This window comes from Ceratotherium simum, chromosome 2 (assembly GCF_057802395.1).
Source record: "Ceratotherium simum simum isolate JZ-2026a chromosome 2, ASM5780239v1, whole genome shotgun sequence".
Taxonomy (NCBI): domain Eukaryota; kingdom Metazoa; phylum Chordata; class Mammalia; order Perissodactyla; family Rhinocerotidae; genus Ceratotherium; species Ceratotherium simum.
In genome coordinates this window covers 94,189,063-94,208,279 of record NC_141901.1, presented here as the reverse complement: position 1 = coordinate 94,208,279, position 19,217 = coordinate 94,189,063, and the positions used below count along the sequence as shown (strand labels likewise).

The 19,217-nt window shown below is 38.5% G+C and overlaps 1 protein-coding gene across 7 annotated transcripts in view; it reads left to right on the top strand.

Moving 5' to 3' along the window:
• MIER1 (MIER1 transcriptional regulator) overlaps positions 1 to 12,762 on the top strand; it is a 58,123-nt gene extending 45,361 nt beyond the window's left edge. For all 7 annotated transcript variants that reach the window (XM_004431464.3, XM_087449270.1, XM_014788260.2 and 4 more), the window contains 3 exons: positions 2,710 to 2,837; positions 7,199 to 7,332; positions 9,758 to 12,762. In XM_004431464.3, coding sequence (XP_004431521.2) covers positions 2,710 to 2,837; positions 7,199 to 7,332; positions 9,758 to 10,086 — 591 coding nt within the window. In that variant the 3' untranslated portion in view covers positions 10,087 to 12,762. The remainder of the gene's footprint in view (positions 1 to 2,709; positions 2,838 to 7,198; positions 7,333 to 9,757) is intronic.
• Positions 12,763 to 19,217: the final 6,455 nt, after the last annotated feature.

Here is a 19,217-nt window from a genome sequence, read left to right as displayed (position 1 = left end):
TTCTAATGTTAAAGGTTCTGTAATGAATATTCTAGTATATTGATATTTAGGGAATTATTATAATAAGCATGCCTAGACTTCCTGCCATATATTTGCCAGGTGACTGTTTTCAGTGGGTGATATTGGAACCCTTTAAGAATTAGAGTCATTTACAAATATGTTCATCAACTTCCAGGTGGGATGTGTGTGTTGTATAATGTAACTATTTAAAGCTACTTGCCACAAACTTGTGACAGATTTTTTTAAGGAGGCTCTTTAAAATAATTTTGAAACTTTAAATCATTTTTAACATGACATTATTTACAATTAAAATATTTTTTACATTTGCTTAAGTCCTGAGTGATCTAAAATCAGACACTTAGTATTTAATTTGGTTTTAATTAAGGTTCAGTTTTCCAGAATATATACCTGAATAAGTCAGCTTTATTATTCATTTATTATTCATTATTATAATTTTATAATTTGACAATTTTATTTAACATGATCATTTATCATTCCGTTATTGATAATATCAATCATACAATGTCAATGTGTACCCAAAAGAACTTCATAATTACTTGCAGATTTATTTTTAATTCTCTTAAAACTGAAATCAGGTAAGATTTTTAATGGTAACTACACAATTATATAGAATAGAAAAATGTGTTGTTCCTATAGGAAATAAGAACAGGCAAAATTAAAATCTCAGAGTTTAAATGGAGGAAATTAAGTAATTTCTAGGCTTATAACTATCATGGTTTTAATGAATATAAATGACAAGGAGCTTGGCTTTACACATTTCCTTAAAGATAGCATCTGAGTTTTGTGTGATGGCTTGTGTGGGATGTTGAAAGTATCTGGGCTTGCATGGGCTGGCTTATGTCTGAGGCTCTAAATAGTTGGTCACCACATCCTCCTTTTTTATACCTCTGGATGTGATTGGAGGTGACCACTTGATTTGTTTCAATACATGTTTAACAGGATCTGTTTTGTGTTCTATAAATAAAATAGTTGCTTACAAATGCTCTGAGTTCATTTTTCTTAATTTTGTTGTGCTTCAACTAGTTTACTCTTGATTATCTTGTTGCATTTTGGTATTTGACATCAGACTTAACTACTGAGAAAGAAATTTTGAGTCTTAGCATTGGTGTCAGAAATGTATCTATACTCCTTAATGTTGTGTCTAAATCATCTGATAACCTCCAATGTAGTGAATACTCTATGAAGGGAGTACATTATGCTAATGACTGGCCATGATTGTTTCATGGTTGAAAGGGACAACATTTTGGATAAGAGTTTTTTAGCATTCCTGCTTGAATTCAAACACTTTTGACCAAACCATGCTGGATTACTTATGGAGGGGACCCCTGGGATGATAAGCTGATGTAACTAGCAGCAGTAACAACCCCCTAGAAATTCCCTTTTTTAAAGAATAAGAACTTACTGGTGACTTGATACTACTAGCCAAAAATGTCTTAACGTAATATTGAAAATAAGACCTTGATTTCTCTATAAATATTTGGGATGGTGATATTTTGGTGTTAACAGCAGTCTACCTGACCTGCACCTAATGGGCAAGTTGTCCTAGTGAACAAAGGGAGCACGGTGATTCTTTAAGAGGGAGAAGAGGGGTCCAGTGAAGTCGTTGACTTTGTCTTCACACCTCGAGTTGAAGTTTGGATCTTATTCATAAGTTCTGTTATGCAGGCTTATTTTATTGAGGATTTTTCTGATTTTGTTAACTTTGGCATGTCCTAAAATGTCTTTACAATTTTTGCTTTCAGTAAACTGCAGTTGATTGGTTTGTATCTGTCTAGAACTAAGATTTTAAAGGAGGCAAAAAAGAACTTGAGAAGGTGATTTTTTTTTTAAAGCCCTAGAGCAACATCGCCAGTTATAAAGTGCAAGCAGAGGGGAAGAAAGAAAAACCCATGTTGGGTAACAGAGTAAGGATGTCATCAAGTGGACCTTAGGATCTCTGCTTCAAGATCAGATATTTATGGGTTAAAGCATATCATCTTGCATCCCAAACACTGATGCAGATACCTTTTCTCCTTTTAAACTCCCAATATTTTATTATATACATCAGCCCTACCAGCTCTCCAAGCTAAGTAGTGAAAAAGGGGGTTTTGTCAGCATCATTTGCCAATCCCATAGGTGTTGAACATTATGAAAGGGGAGCCGTTCAGTTGCACAAATAGGTATAGCACAGTAAGCCACTGGAGTAACTTAGTCAACAAAGCATTAGCATTATTATAACAGCTTTTAACTCACTGGAGTATTCTCAGCCTTTCTAGAAAGTAAAATAACTGAGTCTGGATCACTGTTGGGACTAGTAAGAGAATCTTGTACATGGGAATTTAAAGGTAAACTCCATAGGTGCTCTGTAGTAAAAGTACTTGCAAACTGTTTATAGTATTATTTTAACTCAAATACCACTTCCAAACATTTTCAATAAACGAGTATTTATTTTTATAGTAAATTAAGAAGATAACCTTTAAAACGCATAATGCTAAATATCTGAAGACTTGCTGCCAGTGTATTATTTCTCTTAATGGGGGTTTAGAAAGGAGAGTTTTTAACACATCTGCTGCAGTGTTGTATTCTATACATAGTATTATATTATTACTTAAGGAGCAGCTAAATTTGTTTTCAGACTTCAGATATTTTTCATGAAATAACTTCTTTAAGGAAGAGATGATTCTTAAAAACAGCATTGGTTTCTTACAGGTTCGAACAAGGTCAGTTGGTGAATGTGTAGCATTCTATTATATGTGGAAAAAATCTGAACGGTATGATTTCTTTGCTCAGCAAACACGATTTGGAAAAAAGAAATATAATCTTCATCCTGGTGTAACGTGAGTTTATTTTTTCTTTTGAGTCATATATTGTTAAGCTTTTCTAAATTTTTTTGAGAAAATTGTAATTTTTAGAATCTTCCTTTTTTAATAGGATAAGAGTTTACATTGGTTTAAATTTATGCATTTATTGACATATTTTCATAGGGCATTTAGACTTTTCAATGTCTTGTAAAACACTGTAAACTACAGTTCATCTTATTTGAGATAAGTATATCAAAGCAGATGTTAGAGTGTATGTTTTCAGTAGTTTTCCTGAGAGGAAATGGCTCGCAACAGCTGTGAAAGCATGTTTTTGTTAAATTCTGTTCCATTCCGTATAAACACATACAGTTTTAATCTAATAACACTGTGAGAGCAGTGAAAATAGGAAAGAGAGACTGTATTTCCTAAAACTATATGGCCATATGCCTAATAGAGGCCCTTTAAAGAGGAAGGAAAATTAGTATTTTTTGTCCAGTCTCCTTTTGATCCTGAGAATCAAAATAAGATTTGGGTATAGATGATAAAAAGGGAAAAGACATAGGGATGTAATAAATCAGGTCAAATTGCGTTTTCTTTTTTGTTACAAAGTTTCTTATAGAGGAAAGCACATGTGCGTGGTGACTTCTCTTTTCCTAGACTTCCTGAAACCTTTCCTCGAACAGAAATAACATTTAATAATTAGTAATGCAACTTTAGCTTACTCCCAGTGATACAGAGAGTATGGGTTGTTATTATATCCACTTTTTATGCAAAATGCTCTCTGTGTTTAACGCAGTCCCTGCACCATGTTCTCTCAGCCTCATTCAGTCTAGCTTGGAATGAAACACTGTCCCCACTGCCACTAGTAATGTGTTACTTAAGTACATAGAGTATTGAACTCTTTGTCTTACGTGAGTTGCTCTAAAATGCTGATGAATTGTTATAGCAGAATTAACTTTACTCTACTGTCCTTGATTATTCCCTAATGTTTATGGAATGAAAAAAAGTTGTGACTGCATTTGGTCCCTGTGCACCAGTGAAGTTCTGGAGACTGGCCAGACAGCTGCCTTGGAAAGATGTGCTGACATGCTTATTTGAGCTTTGCAAACCAGGATCCTAGGCTGGACTCTTTCTTGGTCATGTTCATTTACAGGTGTCTCTGCTAGTCACTTCCCTGGAGGATCAAACACTCTAAAATCCACAGCAAAGCTATCTAAAAGGAAATAAATGGATATGACTGCCCCTGGAAATCATGGGACATTGGCCTCATCCCCCTTTATTCAAAGCTCATCATGGCTAGAGTGGAATTTCATATATGACAGTATTCCATATTTTATCTAATTGCTTAAGCACGTTATCAATTTATAGTTAAATTGTTTTTCTGGATTATTTATTGGTAATGTTGAGGCATAATGATGTAGAACTAGATATAGCTACATAGTCTTCAGAGTGTATCTTAAAATAGTCATAATTTTCAAGCCATTCTGTAGGGAAAAGCAATAGTAACATCTTTCATTTCTTTCACCCATTTCAGAAATAATGTTCTCACACGAACTACAGGCAGTCTGTCGTCATCAGCAGTGAGAACATAAGAGTTGCCATGCTGGGTTAGACCCCAGGTTCATGCAGTTTTCTCTTTAAGAAAGCGTCTCCAAGGGCCATGTTGTGGGTTGACTTAGCTGGTCCTCTGTGACGTCCAGCTCGACAGGTTAGGTAGGGATGTGCCACCAAACATTTTAGTTTCTCTAGTATTCTCTCCTTAGCCTCTGAAAACTTTTTGAAAATAATTATATCTGTAACCTTGATTCCTTTTAAGGTTGAGGATTCTGTAGGTAGGGTAGCCACAGTTAAAAGTAATCCCGTATCTTCTCTTTTTTCAGGCTTTTTCAGAGTTAATAGTGGCCCCTGGTGTAATGGTATGAATTAAACAGACCTGTTTTCCCCCTAGGCGAGAATATAGTGGTTTAGGAGGCTTCAGACCCTCTGGTCTTTCATAAAGGCTTTTTTAACTGAAAGACCTATAACCTTTTACTCATACGCATACCTTTTAGCTCTGTTACATTTTCTATAAGAAGCTGTGACCAGACCGTACATGGGGAGAAATTGTGGTTTTCTGTAAACATGAGAGGTTTTTCTGGTTTGCTTCCAGGACCTTCTCTTTCTGTTAATAGTTGCACTTTAAATGACTGCACAAAACATTAAGTTAATGCGTTTAGACAAAAATTTGAATGAATTTTTTAATCTTCCTTTTAGTCAAAATCCATAGTTAGCGCTCATTATCCTGAAAGTTATTTGTTCATTTTTCTCTTACATCATTACCTTCTATTTGTTCACCAGAATGAAGCACATTTCCCACTTTTCTGCCTATAAACAGCCTTTGAAAGATCCTACTTCAGATTCTCTATTCACTACCTGGGAGAATTAGTAACCATATGCAAATTGGAGATTTCGCTGTAACAGTCTTGCAAATAATTTTTTTTTAAAAAAGTAAAAATTAACTCAGCATAACTCCGGTTATCTGAACATTGCTCCAACCTGCTGTATGGTTTACCTGACTCTTCTCCTTCCTTAAGCATTCTGGATGCCATTAATCTTTAAGAAATAATAATAATTCTTTTACAGTAGCATGGCTATATTCAGAAATTTTAAGTAATTTTGATATCTAGTCAACTCTAGCTTCCTTTGCTTGGCTTTTAACATCCTCCATTGTCCATTCCCACCATCCCAAATTTATCTTCAACAGTTCCTCCTCATGTGTCATCTGTCCTGTTAGCCTTAGCTTCTCCAGTCCCATAGGCACTCATCATGCTCATTTCTGCTGCTGTGTGCTTCCGATGCGTTACATAATTGTTCTCTCATTATGATGAACGGCATAAAGCTGAAGAGGTCGTAAAGCCCACCACATTTAATTCCCTCCATGGACAGAGGAGGGAAATAAGGCCTAGAATTTTAACTTGATTAGCTTGTGGTCTTATAGGTTTCTTTGATGTGTATTTGTGTTGTACCTCAGACTGTTGGAAGCTTCTTGCAGTCAGGTAGCACGTCGATATATCTCTTACATCCCCATAACCCAGGGACAGGGTGACCCTGTAGTTTGAGATGGTAACTTCAGTTGATAGTCTGCTGTAACCATTACTACAGACTTGGAGTCAAGTCTTAAGCTCTTCCACTGTTTCCTTCTTACCCACATTCTTATTTCCCCTACTCACAAAATTCTAAAATAATTTGTCTTAATATTTCTATTATAGTTATTCTGAGGGAATTTTAAAATAAATAATGTATTTAAGTTTTCATTGAGCTTCTACTGTGTGCCATGCACAGTTTAGGCACTGGTGGTGCAGGGATAAACAGACTAAGTCCCTGCCTGCGGGGAGTTACTCCAGTTCAGGTGTCGGTGGACTTTCTTTGTAAAGAACTAGAGGGTAAAATATTTTAGGCTTTGCAGGCCTTAAGTTCTCTTGCAATTGCTTAGCTCTGCTGTTGGTGACAAAAGCTGTCACAGATACTATGCAAATGAATGTGTGTGGCTGTGTTCCAGTAAAAGATTATTCACAAAAACAGGTGCCAGCTCACAGGCCATAGTTTGCTGACCTTTATTCTAGTGACTTAATAGCACTTGATAGTTTACAAAACACTTTCCTAGACATATCTTGTACAACCACCCTGTGTGGTAGATAGGTCATGTATTACATGCATTTTATAGGTAAAGACACTAAACCTCGGAAAGAAAAGTATTTAGCCCAGATCTTCTAACCCCAACCAAGTGTCACTCTCCATAACTGTCTTCCCAGGCCACATAGTTCAGGAGTGACTCAGGGAAGAAGTGAGGTCACCTCTAATGATACGCTGCAGGTAAAGCCAGCAGATGAACCCAGGAACCTAGTGAGCCTGTGATAGCTCACATTTAGCAGAAAGGTGTAATACAGAAGGTATCCAGGGAGGTCAGAGTGATTCGCTGTTGGGCCCCGTTGGTCTTTCAGGTGTTGTCACAGCCACGATAGCTGTTAGGAGCTTTAAATTCCCATCTGTGTCTGTTCAGAAATTCTTTTGTACTCTTCTGATTGACGTCATTCCAGTTGCTTCACTTACAGATCCTCTGATTTTAGTTGGGCCACTCTGAGCACTTGCCTACAATTTTAAAAGTTTTAAAACTTCATATAGTTCTCTACAATTTGCTAGTTTAAAGCCCTTATCCATTTTTCCTACAAACATGTAACCAAAGGAGCTTTCCATTTAAATGTTCAGATCCTGGTGTGCTAGATGAGGCACTGGAATGTATGTAAGTGAAAGTGAGGATATGTTTGGTAATAAAACCTTCTAAATTTATCTTCCATTTTAATTTTCAGCTGTTTTTAATATAAGAAAATAATTGTTTTATTATTTTGCTTAATTTTAAGGGATTACATGGATCGGCTTCTGGATGAGAGTGGAAGTGCTGCTTCTAGTCGCGCCCCGTCGCCTCCCCCCACGGCCTCCAGCAGCAGTAACAGCCAGTCGGAGAAGGAAGACGGTGCCGGGAGCTCGCAGAACGGTGAGCAGCCTCGGACACGCTCCTCTTCCTTCCTGCTGAAGCTCGCTCTTCTGTCAGTGGTCTGGGAGATTCGTTTTGGTTTCTGTTAAACTTCCAAAGCCGAAGTTAAAGTAATAATTATAAATACCAAGTGAAATGTAGGTAATACCAGCATACATACACCTACATACTAACACACACAGAATCCAAATTAATTGAAGGAATTCTCATTGACGTCACTACAAAGTATGTAAGTTTAATAAATTGTATTATCAAGCGTGTGATTTCTTTTAAGAAATTTATTCTTTCTAAGTAGCGTCTGTTGTCTTATCCAGTTGGGATGCCTGGATGTAAGGATTCTTGTTAACTCTCAGACTCAAACTCCAGCCGTTTTACATCAGAAGTACACGTTTATGAAATACTGCGAGAGCTTAACAACACTTTGTCAGGAAAGTGCTTTAAGCACATAGATGAAAAGAAGACACCGCAGGCCTGTTTTGAATATTTGGTCTTTGATAGCATAATAACCTCAAAGGATGAGAAGATAAAGCAGCCGTCAGCCTGTGCACTAGTGTTCTACAGAAATGGTTCTGTTTTTATCTCCATGAAAAACAGAAGCAAAAGGCATACTGATAAGTTTGAGGTACAGATAATGTTCTTGTTTAAAATATACAGTGGACCAAAGGTCACTGTACTGATCCATAAGACCTAATCAGAGAATTATTTTGATTGCTACTTTAATTAAAATGGTCTTCAGTAAGACAGCTGCCAAGCAGAAAGTTACAAGCCCTCCACTCCGCTTTAGAAGCAAACTGGTGAATTGAATCTCTGCCCACCTGCACTCGGAGGTCACAGCTGTAGGGGAGGGCCCCGTGGAGAGCTGACCTCCCCAGACTAAAAGTAAGAGAGGAACACTGAGAGACTTGATCCTTGTTCTGACCTCTGGTCTCACACTGGCACTGCTCAGTGAATATACTTTGTTCATTTGATGAGCCCTCCAAACTTCCCCTCTAAAAACAAGCCAAACCAACAAAAATTAGGGCCCACAGCCATTTCCTGGTCCAGAAAGGTTCACTGACATGACGTGTGACGGCAGCACCTCTGTCCTAAAGTAGAGGAAGAAGTGAGACTGACCTCAGGGCTAGGGGTGGAAGCTCCGGGAGGCGGACTGTCGGTGCCACTTCTGTCTTTTCTCGCTTGCTCGTAACACCAAATAAATCCTTCCCCTTTCTTTCTTTTTTAACCATTTGATGAGAACATGCAGTTAGCCTAGGAGAGTGTTATAAGTTACCTATAAATTACTCTAGCCCAGAAGCCATTCACAGCAGGCACCTACAGTCCAGATGCCCAGGTTTTGCAAAGAAAGGAAGGAACTTTCCAACCCAATTTTATTTGTTTGGTAAGGGGCTTTAGTTAGTGTCTTGAAATCTTAGAGTCATTTCTGACCTAATCACAGTTACCGAGCTCTTTGGGCTTCCTCCAACAAAATCATTGCTTCAGTGTCAAAATGTTCCTTCAGAGGCATAATCCCCATGTGCGTTCTTGATTTGAGTGTATTTTCAAGTGGGGGAATATAGAATATTTTCTTTGACCAAAATGTAATATTTGACACTCATCCTTTATGCTGAATATATTTTAGATAATTAAATTTTAATTATCTCCAGTAGCACATTCTATATTTTACATTCAGTATCCCCAAAATTTCTCCTCCATTTTGCAACTCTAACATGACCGTTTTATTGTTGCTTGCTTTTATTAGAATAATTATGCTCTTTCTTTTCTCGCCTATTACGGAGGAATTTGTGTTTACTTTTACCATTTTCAAGTGTATGCTTTGACGGTGCAAGCATTAATTTGTTAACATTATGACAGATTATTTAAATCCATTTAGATATAGTGTATGATCTTTACCCTTAAAGCACAATATCCATAGATTTACATTAAGAATAAAAAAGTCATGTCATCTTGATTTTATATGGCAGTAGAAAACTCAAACTTCTGAAGAAAGGATATAATTCTTTTTTACATGGTTTTTAAGTTTTTTGCTAAATCTGAATAATTTATGTGCATATCGTTGCTTTAATTCAGCCTCCTGGTTCCAGTGCCTATTTGTTGTCACATAATACCAACATGCTTTTAATATATGCCGAATCCCGTTCTTAATTCTTTATGTTTATTAACTTCTTAATCTTCACTGCAGCCCTGGAAAGCAAATCTATGATTTTCCTCATTGTATATCTGATGAAACTGAGGTACACAGAGTGTAAATAACTTGGCTGAGGTCACACAGCCACTAAGTAAATAGAGCCAGAATTCAGAATATGTATACACAGATTTGATACCTTGCTTTCTTGATGAAAAGCTATTTTACATTAGCTGTTTTATAATAGTTCGCAAATTTAACTTTTTAATATTAGCAGTTTCATTTATGTTTCTTCCAACTTAGGGGTGTCATCTAATGGACCTGGTGAAATATTAAGCAAAGAAGAAGTCAAAGTTGAAGGGTTACACATTAATGGACCAACAGGTGGAAATAAGAAACCACTTCATGCAGACATGGATACTAATGGTTATGAAACAGATAACGTTACCACTGACCCAAAACTTGCCCACATGACTGCAAGAAATGAAAATGATTTTGATGAAAAAAGTGAGAGACCTGCCAAAAGGCGAAGGGTAAACAGCAATGGAAAAGAAAGTCCAGGTTCTTCGGAATTTTTCCAAGAAGCCATCTCACATGGAAAATTTGAAGAACTTGAAAACACAGATGACTAAAGTTTAGACTTTAATTTTACTTTCTTTGAAGTAAATTCTGGCGTGACTTAAATTTTCAGGGTTGAGGGGTTACCTTAAAAAATTGATTTCCTTGAAGCAGTTGGTGAAAATTTGAAAATCTGAATTGAGACCTGACTTTAGTAAATAAGATTTCATAATTCTGCCTTTGCAGATTTTTTACTTTAAAATTTTAAAGACCCTTTTAAGGATATAATAAATAGTTTAGTAAATTTGAATGAACTAAAGATTTATCTGTACCTTCTCATTTGATGTATTAATCCTAAAATTTCACTACAGGGTACTTACTCTGTACTTAGTTTGATGGCAGGGAAGGAAAAAAACCAAGTTCAAATTGCTCCTTAACCAATTTTCTGAGTTTCTTGAAATGTCTTTTGTAACAGACATTTTTCTCTCCATACAAATTGAGTATCATTATTAAGGAAACCCTTATGAATCCTGAAAGTTATGCTAGCATGATTTTTTTATATATAGAAGTTTAAAAATAAACCAAGTCAGGTTTGTATGTGTAAAATTGTTGACATCAATGATGTCTTTCCATATTCTTATCTGGGCTTAAGAAATACATTCTGTATTTTTCCAGATTCTTTGTAGCCTTTGAAAGATTTTTACAGTACATATGTCTTGACTGAGCTGTTCTTTCTAATACAAAAGCTTGTATAATTTTCTTAACTTGTACAGTTGGTAAACTTTTATGGGAGGAATCGATATTCTGAGTCTGTCAGCTTTCATTTTATTTTGCTAAGGTTTTCTAATGGATTTTTAAGTGTTTGTGTAGTAACTAAGTCATGTTTCTTATCCAGGTGGTAAAAGCATTCATAAAGGATTGTGAAAATTTGTTTGTTTTCAAATTTCTACTTAAGGACAAATAGTTTGAGAATTCTGAAATTAAGCATGATACTTAGATTGCATAGTTTGTTTTGCATTTGCTATAATTTTCAAAATTATTTTTGAAGCAAGATAAAAGTTTAATGCTGGCTTAAGTGCTTAACTATCATGCTGATCAGAATCCTGTCCAGTTATTTTTATATGCATTATGAAACGTCCCATTTTTGCATTAAATAGGGGAACCGGTCAGGTGATACTTAGATATTGGCACACACGAGGAGTTGGCAGGCAAGAATATTGATTTTATGAGGAAAAAGTGATGAAGTCAGAAAAGTTTTTAGACTTTTCCAATTACAATCCAGTTTTTCAGATTTGATGGTGTATTTCCAGAATGAAAATAAGATATGCAGGAAGCATTGCTCTGTGTGAATACAAATAGGATCATCCATTTGCATACCCTTGCAAGAGTGCCATTTTATTTTTAGTGCAAAATTCTTGTTAAAAAATGTAGTTTTATACAGCTGATAGACCAACCTATATCCAAACTTTTATAAAAGATTATTAACTATTCTTGTTCTTATCACACAGGCATACCCAAAATGCTTCTACCAATTCATTTTCAGTCATTAGTTCAAGAGCCACTGCCTTTTTAAATAAGTCTTCTGTGGTCTTGTTTTTAACGGCTCAACTGTCAAATGCAATTGAGTAGAGGTTTGCACTGAGAAATTATGGTTTAGGCCTTACCCCCATGAAGTGTTATGAACACATGTTCAGACTGCTTCCCTCCACCAATGTGAACAACTTTTTTCCCCCAAACAGTGTTAAAAGCCACTTTCCAACACTTGACTTCATATAATGTACATCCACTGTTATAAACATATCTGAGTAAATCAAAGTTTTGGGTGGACGTGTTGAGAAGCGTGAATTTTTTGTTGTTTTTGTTTTGTTTTACCTAGAACATTAATTTATCCAGAATGGCAGCTTTAGCAGATGGTCATCTGATTTTATTAAATGAATCCAAAGTATTCTAGCTCTTCGTCAAAGATGATCTACAGAAATGTTTCAAACGAATAGTGATGCTGTACTTTTTAAGTTGTTGCAATATTAGAGATTCCATTTTCACCTTTTTTTTAAAGATGCATTTTGTTTGCAGGTTTGTGACGTTCTTGCAAACTCATAGTACAGGAACATTTTTAGTAAATTCTCAGGCGTGTTTGCAAATATGGCACATGTGTACATGTTAGGAAATTTTACTTTTAACCTTTTTAAAGTATGCCTAATGAAAGACATTCCACTATTATAATACATAACGCTTAGCTTTTCATAAAGAAATATTTAATTGTATTTTGTGTTTCTACAGGTATTTCATACGATACTTTGTTCATCATAATGCAGCCACTATAACTTGATAAGTCATTGCACTACTTTAAAATTTTTATTTAGTAATATCATGAATTTAATTTGTTTAAGATTTAATACATTTTATAACTCTTGAACTCTTGACAAATTGCATTGGGAAAAGAAGCCTTTGTTAGTTACTTGGTCTCCTCCACCCCATCCCCATCCCCAGCAAAGCACTATCATTTTCATTTGCAATGGTATTCTGTTTTATGATGTGTTTTCAAATAGAGTTCAGAATCTGCAACTCAGTTCAACGCAAATCTGTTGAGCTTTAAAATGTATTTGAAGTAATATTTAAATAGGCATTTAAAATTATGAATTACATGTTTTTAAATTTATGCATAGTAATTTTGCACTGTAAAATAATTCCCTTCTCCCATTCTGTCTGCCATTCTGAATATGCTTATTAAAATATTTTTTTAAACATGATTTGCCTACATAATGGTGTGTGAATGATTTTCTTTAGATTGATTCACTAGGTTTTAATTTGTATGAGGCACATTGTTTACAGTGCAGATATATACAGTCTCTGCTCCTTCTGCTGCTGGACGCAGTGTTTCAGGGGCTCCCGGTCCCTTTCCCTCATCTTGGGTGAGGTACTTTTGTCTTTTTTTTCCTCCAGAGAAGTCCTTTTGTCTGAGGACCCCTATTTACCTGTTTCTCTTCCTCTGAACTATGTAATTAAAAGTATTTTGGTCCCTTCTTTTGCACTGCAGCTCATATCATATAATATTTTGCAAAAAACTTTTTTGTCACAGTATCCGTTTTGCCCTCAGTGGAAAATTAAGAAGGGGCACTTTGAACAAGTGAGAGTTGGTGCATTTCCGTAGGCAAGGTGTGTGCAGATGACCCTGGGGTGTGTAGTATCACTACTGAATACAAAGTCAGAAATAAAGGTTTTCCCGGCTATAATCCATATTCATGAAAAATGTCATTGTGGGAAACGACATAACATTTATGGAGAGGAACAAGGAATTTCCAAATCTTAACCTTTTATTCTATCTATCTCCCTAAAAATGACCTTTTCCTTCTGTATCACGATTCGTTTTTTTTTTTTTTTTTGTGAGGAAGATTGGCCCTGAGCTAACACCTGTGCCAGTCTTCCTCTATTTTGTATGTGGGTCATGGCTGCCACAGCATGGCTTGATGAGCAGTGTGTAGGTCCATGCCCGGGATCCAAACCGGCGAACTGGGCCACCGAAGCGGAGCGCATGAACTTAACCACTATGCCACCGGGCCAGCCCCTGTACTGGCATCTTTTGACATCTGTACGTATGTGGAGTTTTTCCTTTCCCGAACATGGGTTTTTTTTTTTTTCTTAGCTTGTTTTTATACTAGCTCGTATGTCTTATTTAGGATGTATAATATACTTAAAATGTCATTTTGCTTGCTCTAAGAAGTAAATTTGAACGCACTTTTAAAGGCTACCTATTCTGTGAAGAACATTAAAGAATCGCCGTATAAACTGGAGTGGAACTCGATCCTTTTTCCAAATTGATGGTAAAGGTTTCATCACATTTAAATGTCAATGGTGACAAGTTTTCCTCGTGTTTCCATCTACCCTATCCTCCAGCAAATATTCAGGCCTGTACTTGTGCCAGCTACTACTGTGCTTGGCTTGTGGCTTCAGAATGTGGCATGTCCTCTTCCTGAGGGAGAAGGCGACAGCAAGTGAGTGCCATCTATAGTAGAAGTGTATGCTGAGTACAGTCAGGGCAGAGGGAAAGAGTAGGCATGATCTCAGAAAAGAGTTGACTAGACTCTGCCATACAATTCTAGCTAAATAAGGTTTTCCTTCAACTTAATATTTGTTAGAAATTAAGCAACGTGAAATAAATGTGCGATTCCCCTAAGACAGACCATTTATTTTTAACATTCACTGCAGGGCTGATTATAACATAACAGCTGTGGTTGATATTCAAGACTCGCCGCCGCCTCTGGTCATTCACTGCCCGGTGGGCACTACCCTAAGTTGTGGAGTCCCCTGGTCTCCTGAGGATTGGGGGTGGTGAGGCCTAGTGCAGATTTGGCCTGGTTCTAAAACAAATGCACTCTTGGCCAGTCTCATCATCGCTAAGAGGAATGGCTGATGGGACGCAGAGTTGGCTTAATGTCTCTTTCTGCACACCAGTTAGAGCGTATCTGTAGAGTGAGTGCAGGTAGTTCTAAAATGTTTTTGCTCTTTTCTCTCTGAAAGAAGATGGACCTCGGACTAATAGAAGAATATACACTTAAACTTTTTAAAGAAACAAAGAGGAGGTCTGGACCCTGAATTAGGTAGGGGTAGGGGTGATTTCTGTCAAAACTGAAAGGGATCTAGCAGAGAAGGGCAACAGACGAAACAGCCACTTGAAATTCCTGACGAGAAGATCGAGATTTAGGGACAGAGCTCGCTCCAAAGAGGGACTTCCCAGTACCTGAGTCTACTCGTCACCAGTTGTGTTTCAGCTGAGTGAACATGGTTAGGGGCTAATAGTGGTGCAGTCATTCCGAGTATGAATACTCCATTAATCCCCTCTGCACACGTCTGTAGATGGTGGCCGTTTACTTGGATGGCTGCTGGTGCTGAGCTCGCACACAGCTGGAACTGTGAGCTCCACGAACTGTTTTGCCACGTGGTCTCTACTGTGTTGCTGTCTGCATTTGCCTCGGGTGTTTAGGAGACAGGCATTTGCACTTAAAAACACAATATAAATGCAACTGGGCTATGTCTACAAAGTCCCTAAGTGGCTAGTACCAAGCCAAAAAGAAGAAAACAGCTGACTAAGGATTGTGGCAGATGAGGTGGCTTAGATACCTTTAAGTGAAGAGTAGGATGACACCAGTTTTGTTAAAGCAATTCATTTCACGTATATGTCTGGGTAGGAAAGATAATGAAGGCCACATGCCAGAAATACTAGTTCGTTCTCAGTGGTGGAGTTAGAGTGGTCAACTCCGTTATTAAAGACATACGTCTTCCATGTAGCGCTTGTCACGTGAGCCATTTTGGTTTTGCACAATTATTTCCCCTTCCGATCATAAGCCACATGAGAGGAAGGGCCACGCCTCTGTTTTCATCACCAGCATATCCCCAGATACAAGCACAGTGCCTCTCGTCTTACAGATAACTCAAATATCTGTTCATTGAACACATTAGCTTATTTTCCAATTGCTTATAATCACTCGTCTCATCTGCTTTGAAGAGGGCCAGGCCAACGGGCTACACTCAGGAGACTGCGCCACTCTATTTCCCTGTTCCTTTGGGGATAAATCCTAAATTGCACTTTGTACTACCCCACTTTCTTCATTTGCACTGAAGGTGCGTTTTCGTCTAGGCACTCCGTCAATTAATCCCACCGCTGGTAGAGAGGCTGCCATTTTCCTTGGTTTTTTTGAGCTCTGACTCCAGGAATTTTAAAATCTTTCTTTCCTCCACAGGTTAAGTTATGGAAACAGTGTCTCCCACTGCTTTTGTGTAATCCTATACCTCAACACTCCCTCTCCCTTAGGCCTGTTGATTTTGGGAGGAAGTGAGGGGAGGAGAAGCAACATTTAACACGGATGTCAATGACCACAGGGCTAGCCCAAGACACCCTCTGGGTTCCACAGAAGGCCCAAGTCAGTTTTTGTGGCTTGAATACTAGCAGTATCACAGTCCTTTTATTTCCTTCTTTAGTGGAACCTGAGTAGAGATTAAGTTTCCTGTTGCAACGTCAACTCACCATCTATAGTGACAAACTTAAGAAGGTTTCTGAACCAGTGTCATCGTGTATCCATGCTCTCATCTATAAGTATACCCCGTGGGCCGACAGGGAGAGCAGTGGACTTCCTCTGATGCGTGGAGCCACATTCATGTTTGTTATCAGTACTTCTAAATACTCCATTTCAGAACAAACATCCCAAAGCCCCGCAGGGCCCCACCGTGCCTTTCCTGATGTCTGACGCTCCCTCACACTGTAGCTCCATTTCAACCAAGGGACAATCAGAGTCCTCCTGTTCAAAACACTTAGATCCTTGTACACCACGCCACCTCTTCCCATCCCACTCATCCAAATTCAGCCATACTTCAAGACTTCTCTTGATCTGGCCATTACTTGTAACCGTGTGCTAAATGAAACATCCAAACTGCCCATCTTACCTACCGTCCAGTGTCACAGGGCCATTGGGATTTAAAATCACACACAGGAAAATCATCTCCAGAGAGCACTAGATCAAGACCCAGTATTAGTACAGGTCTACAGTTCCTTATCCAAAAATCCTTGTGGCCAGAATTTTTCAGATTTTAGAAAAATAATATATCTTTAAAAACATCCACAGCAGGATCTAGAACCTATGAGTAAAACACGTGTGTCCACAGTAAATTGTATTCATATTCACACAGATTTCATGTCAGATATTGCTTCCAAATGAATTTGGCAGCAAACTCAAGAAAAAACTTAATTTTCAGAGCACTGTGGATTTCAGAATTGCAAACTTGCAGTAGCCTTCCAATTTTCCTTAGCACTCACTTGGCAGTTGATTCCAATTCCCTTTACTTTGTGATGTAACTGGCAAAGAGGCATGTAAACAGGAAGCCAACGGTAAACCAGGGGGTTCCCTTCCATGCAGAAGTGCCTACAACAGAACCCCACACACTGGGCTTTTCTGCAGAGCCAACAAGGAGTCTGTAAGCAAAGAGATGGGTGAGAGGAGGCTGCCCGAGCCCAGAGGGGGCCCTGCCGGAGCCTCCCCCACAGTCCTCTCATTTTACAAAAGGGAAAACCCAAGGCCCAAATAGAAAAATGACTTGTCCAAAGTTCAACAACCTTAGACCGAGCTTCTTAGACAAGGTCAGATCCCTCTGTCCTTTTCCTTCACCGACACTTACTAGTTTACAATTATGTACCCATGGCTGGGGCCATGGGCTCAACCCTTGGCGGATCAGGCCCTATGGCCAGCAGAGTAGAGTACTGCTAGCCCCACATCACTGTGGCTAGGCAGGTGGCTCTCATAAGGCAGCAGCTCCTTTTGGATTCATTTGCCTAGACAGCTGGGGAAGAGACATTCTCTCAAAAGGAGCATGTGTTGGTCAAAGAGGAAGGTCACTAGGCAGCTAAAAAAGCCTATTGCAAATAACACCATGTACCACTATTGAGTGATTGCTGTTACATGCACTGTGCTAAACACTCATGATGAACCAATCCTCACAACATAATTTCCCCCGTTTACAAATGGGGAAACGGACCCACTTGGAGAAGTTGAAAGACTTACCCTTTCCAATGATCTGGATTTTGTTCACCTTCCTAAGTCAGATCTTTGCGTTCAGTGAAGATGTGTGTTGTAGGGTAGAAAGCAAATGTTGCTTGCAAACAACTTAATCTCCTAGCCTTTTCCCCACAAGTCTGAGTTCTGGAAAGGAGAAAGTCCCCCAAACTGGAAAAGAGATGGTCAGTAGGCTCTAAAAATAGCTGGGATGCGAGTCTCATTCTCTAGCAAGACATCGGAGGAATGGCTGCATGGGGTGTAAGACGGGCTGGACTCTAGGCATTGGAATTCTAGCAGGAGGACCTATCACCATGCCAAGGTTTGGAATCTGTGGTGCCACCTGCCTTCAGAAGACACCTTAGAGTCAGTCACTGAGGAGTTCAGCAGTGACCATGCAGGGCTGAAGACAAGAAGGTCCCTCTTCTATTTTCCAGGCACCAGGCAATTCTCTTGACTCTTGTGTAATCTTAGAGAAGGACTGAGTGAATTTCTCGCTGTGTGGCAAGATGGCGACTCATCTAATTTGATTTAAAAGAATAAATGATTTGACATTTCTTCCACACTCAAACATTACACTGTACTGCTTGTTCTAAGCAGCTCCAAGAACTCAGAGCAAAAGGTAGGCCTTATGGAAAGGCAGATTCATATTCTGTAAAGCAAAGACTTTCTCCCAATTACCACTGTCCAGCAATAGACCCTTCTTGTGCCTGTTTCCTCTCCTTAAAATAAGGATAATAATAGGGCTGACTTTAAAGGATTTTTTAGAGGATCAAAATAAGTCAATATGTAAGAGAAGAAAAGAAAAAATGCCTACCTAGCGTGTAGCAAATGCCCAATAAATTTAGTTTTACTGTGGTCCAGCAGGTACTCTGTGCCATTGCTACACTTCAAATATTACCTTTTTGGAAAACACTTGGAAATCTATATTAAATACCTTAGAAATGTTCATGTTTGGTTTCCTGAAGTTCCAATGGTCTCCAGAAGACATCAGATTTAGGCAAAAAAGAAATTCACCACAGCTTTACAAACAAAAAACAGAAACAGATTTCAGTATCATCTGTTAACTCTTCCCCTAAAATAACTTAAACTGTTTCTCTTCTGTGCTCTTACCGCCACACTTCAGGACCCATCACCTCTCACCAGGACTGGACACCAGCCGACGCACCTGCCCATACAGCTGGGTGCTCTGTGACCCCACCCGACAGTGATCTGCACAGCAGCCCCGGTGATCTTGTTATGGTGCGAATCTGGTCTATATCAGTTCCTCGATTTAGGGACGCTGGCAGCCAGTGGGCCAAGTCGGGCAGGCAGATTTTTGGTTGTGTTTTAACTTGAATGCCTTTAAGCAGGGAGGTCCCACACCTGTCAATCACTGGTGTACGCACTGAGTGCATTCGTTTAGATTTGCTTTTTACCTGCCCAGCCCCTGTAAGATTAGAATTTGTCACCCCTTTATCTACAGTAAACAATCCAAACACCGCAGCTGGCAGGATCTGTCTAAAATGAAGATGAGGCCATCTTTCTGCCTTGCTACTCTCAAAACATGTAGCTATTAATTGGCTACTCTTTGTCTAGGTGTTTTCATTCAGGAAATAGTTATTGTACCTACTATGTGCCCTAGCACTGTTCTAGGTGCCAGGGACACTGCAAGGAACACAACA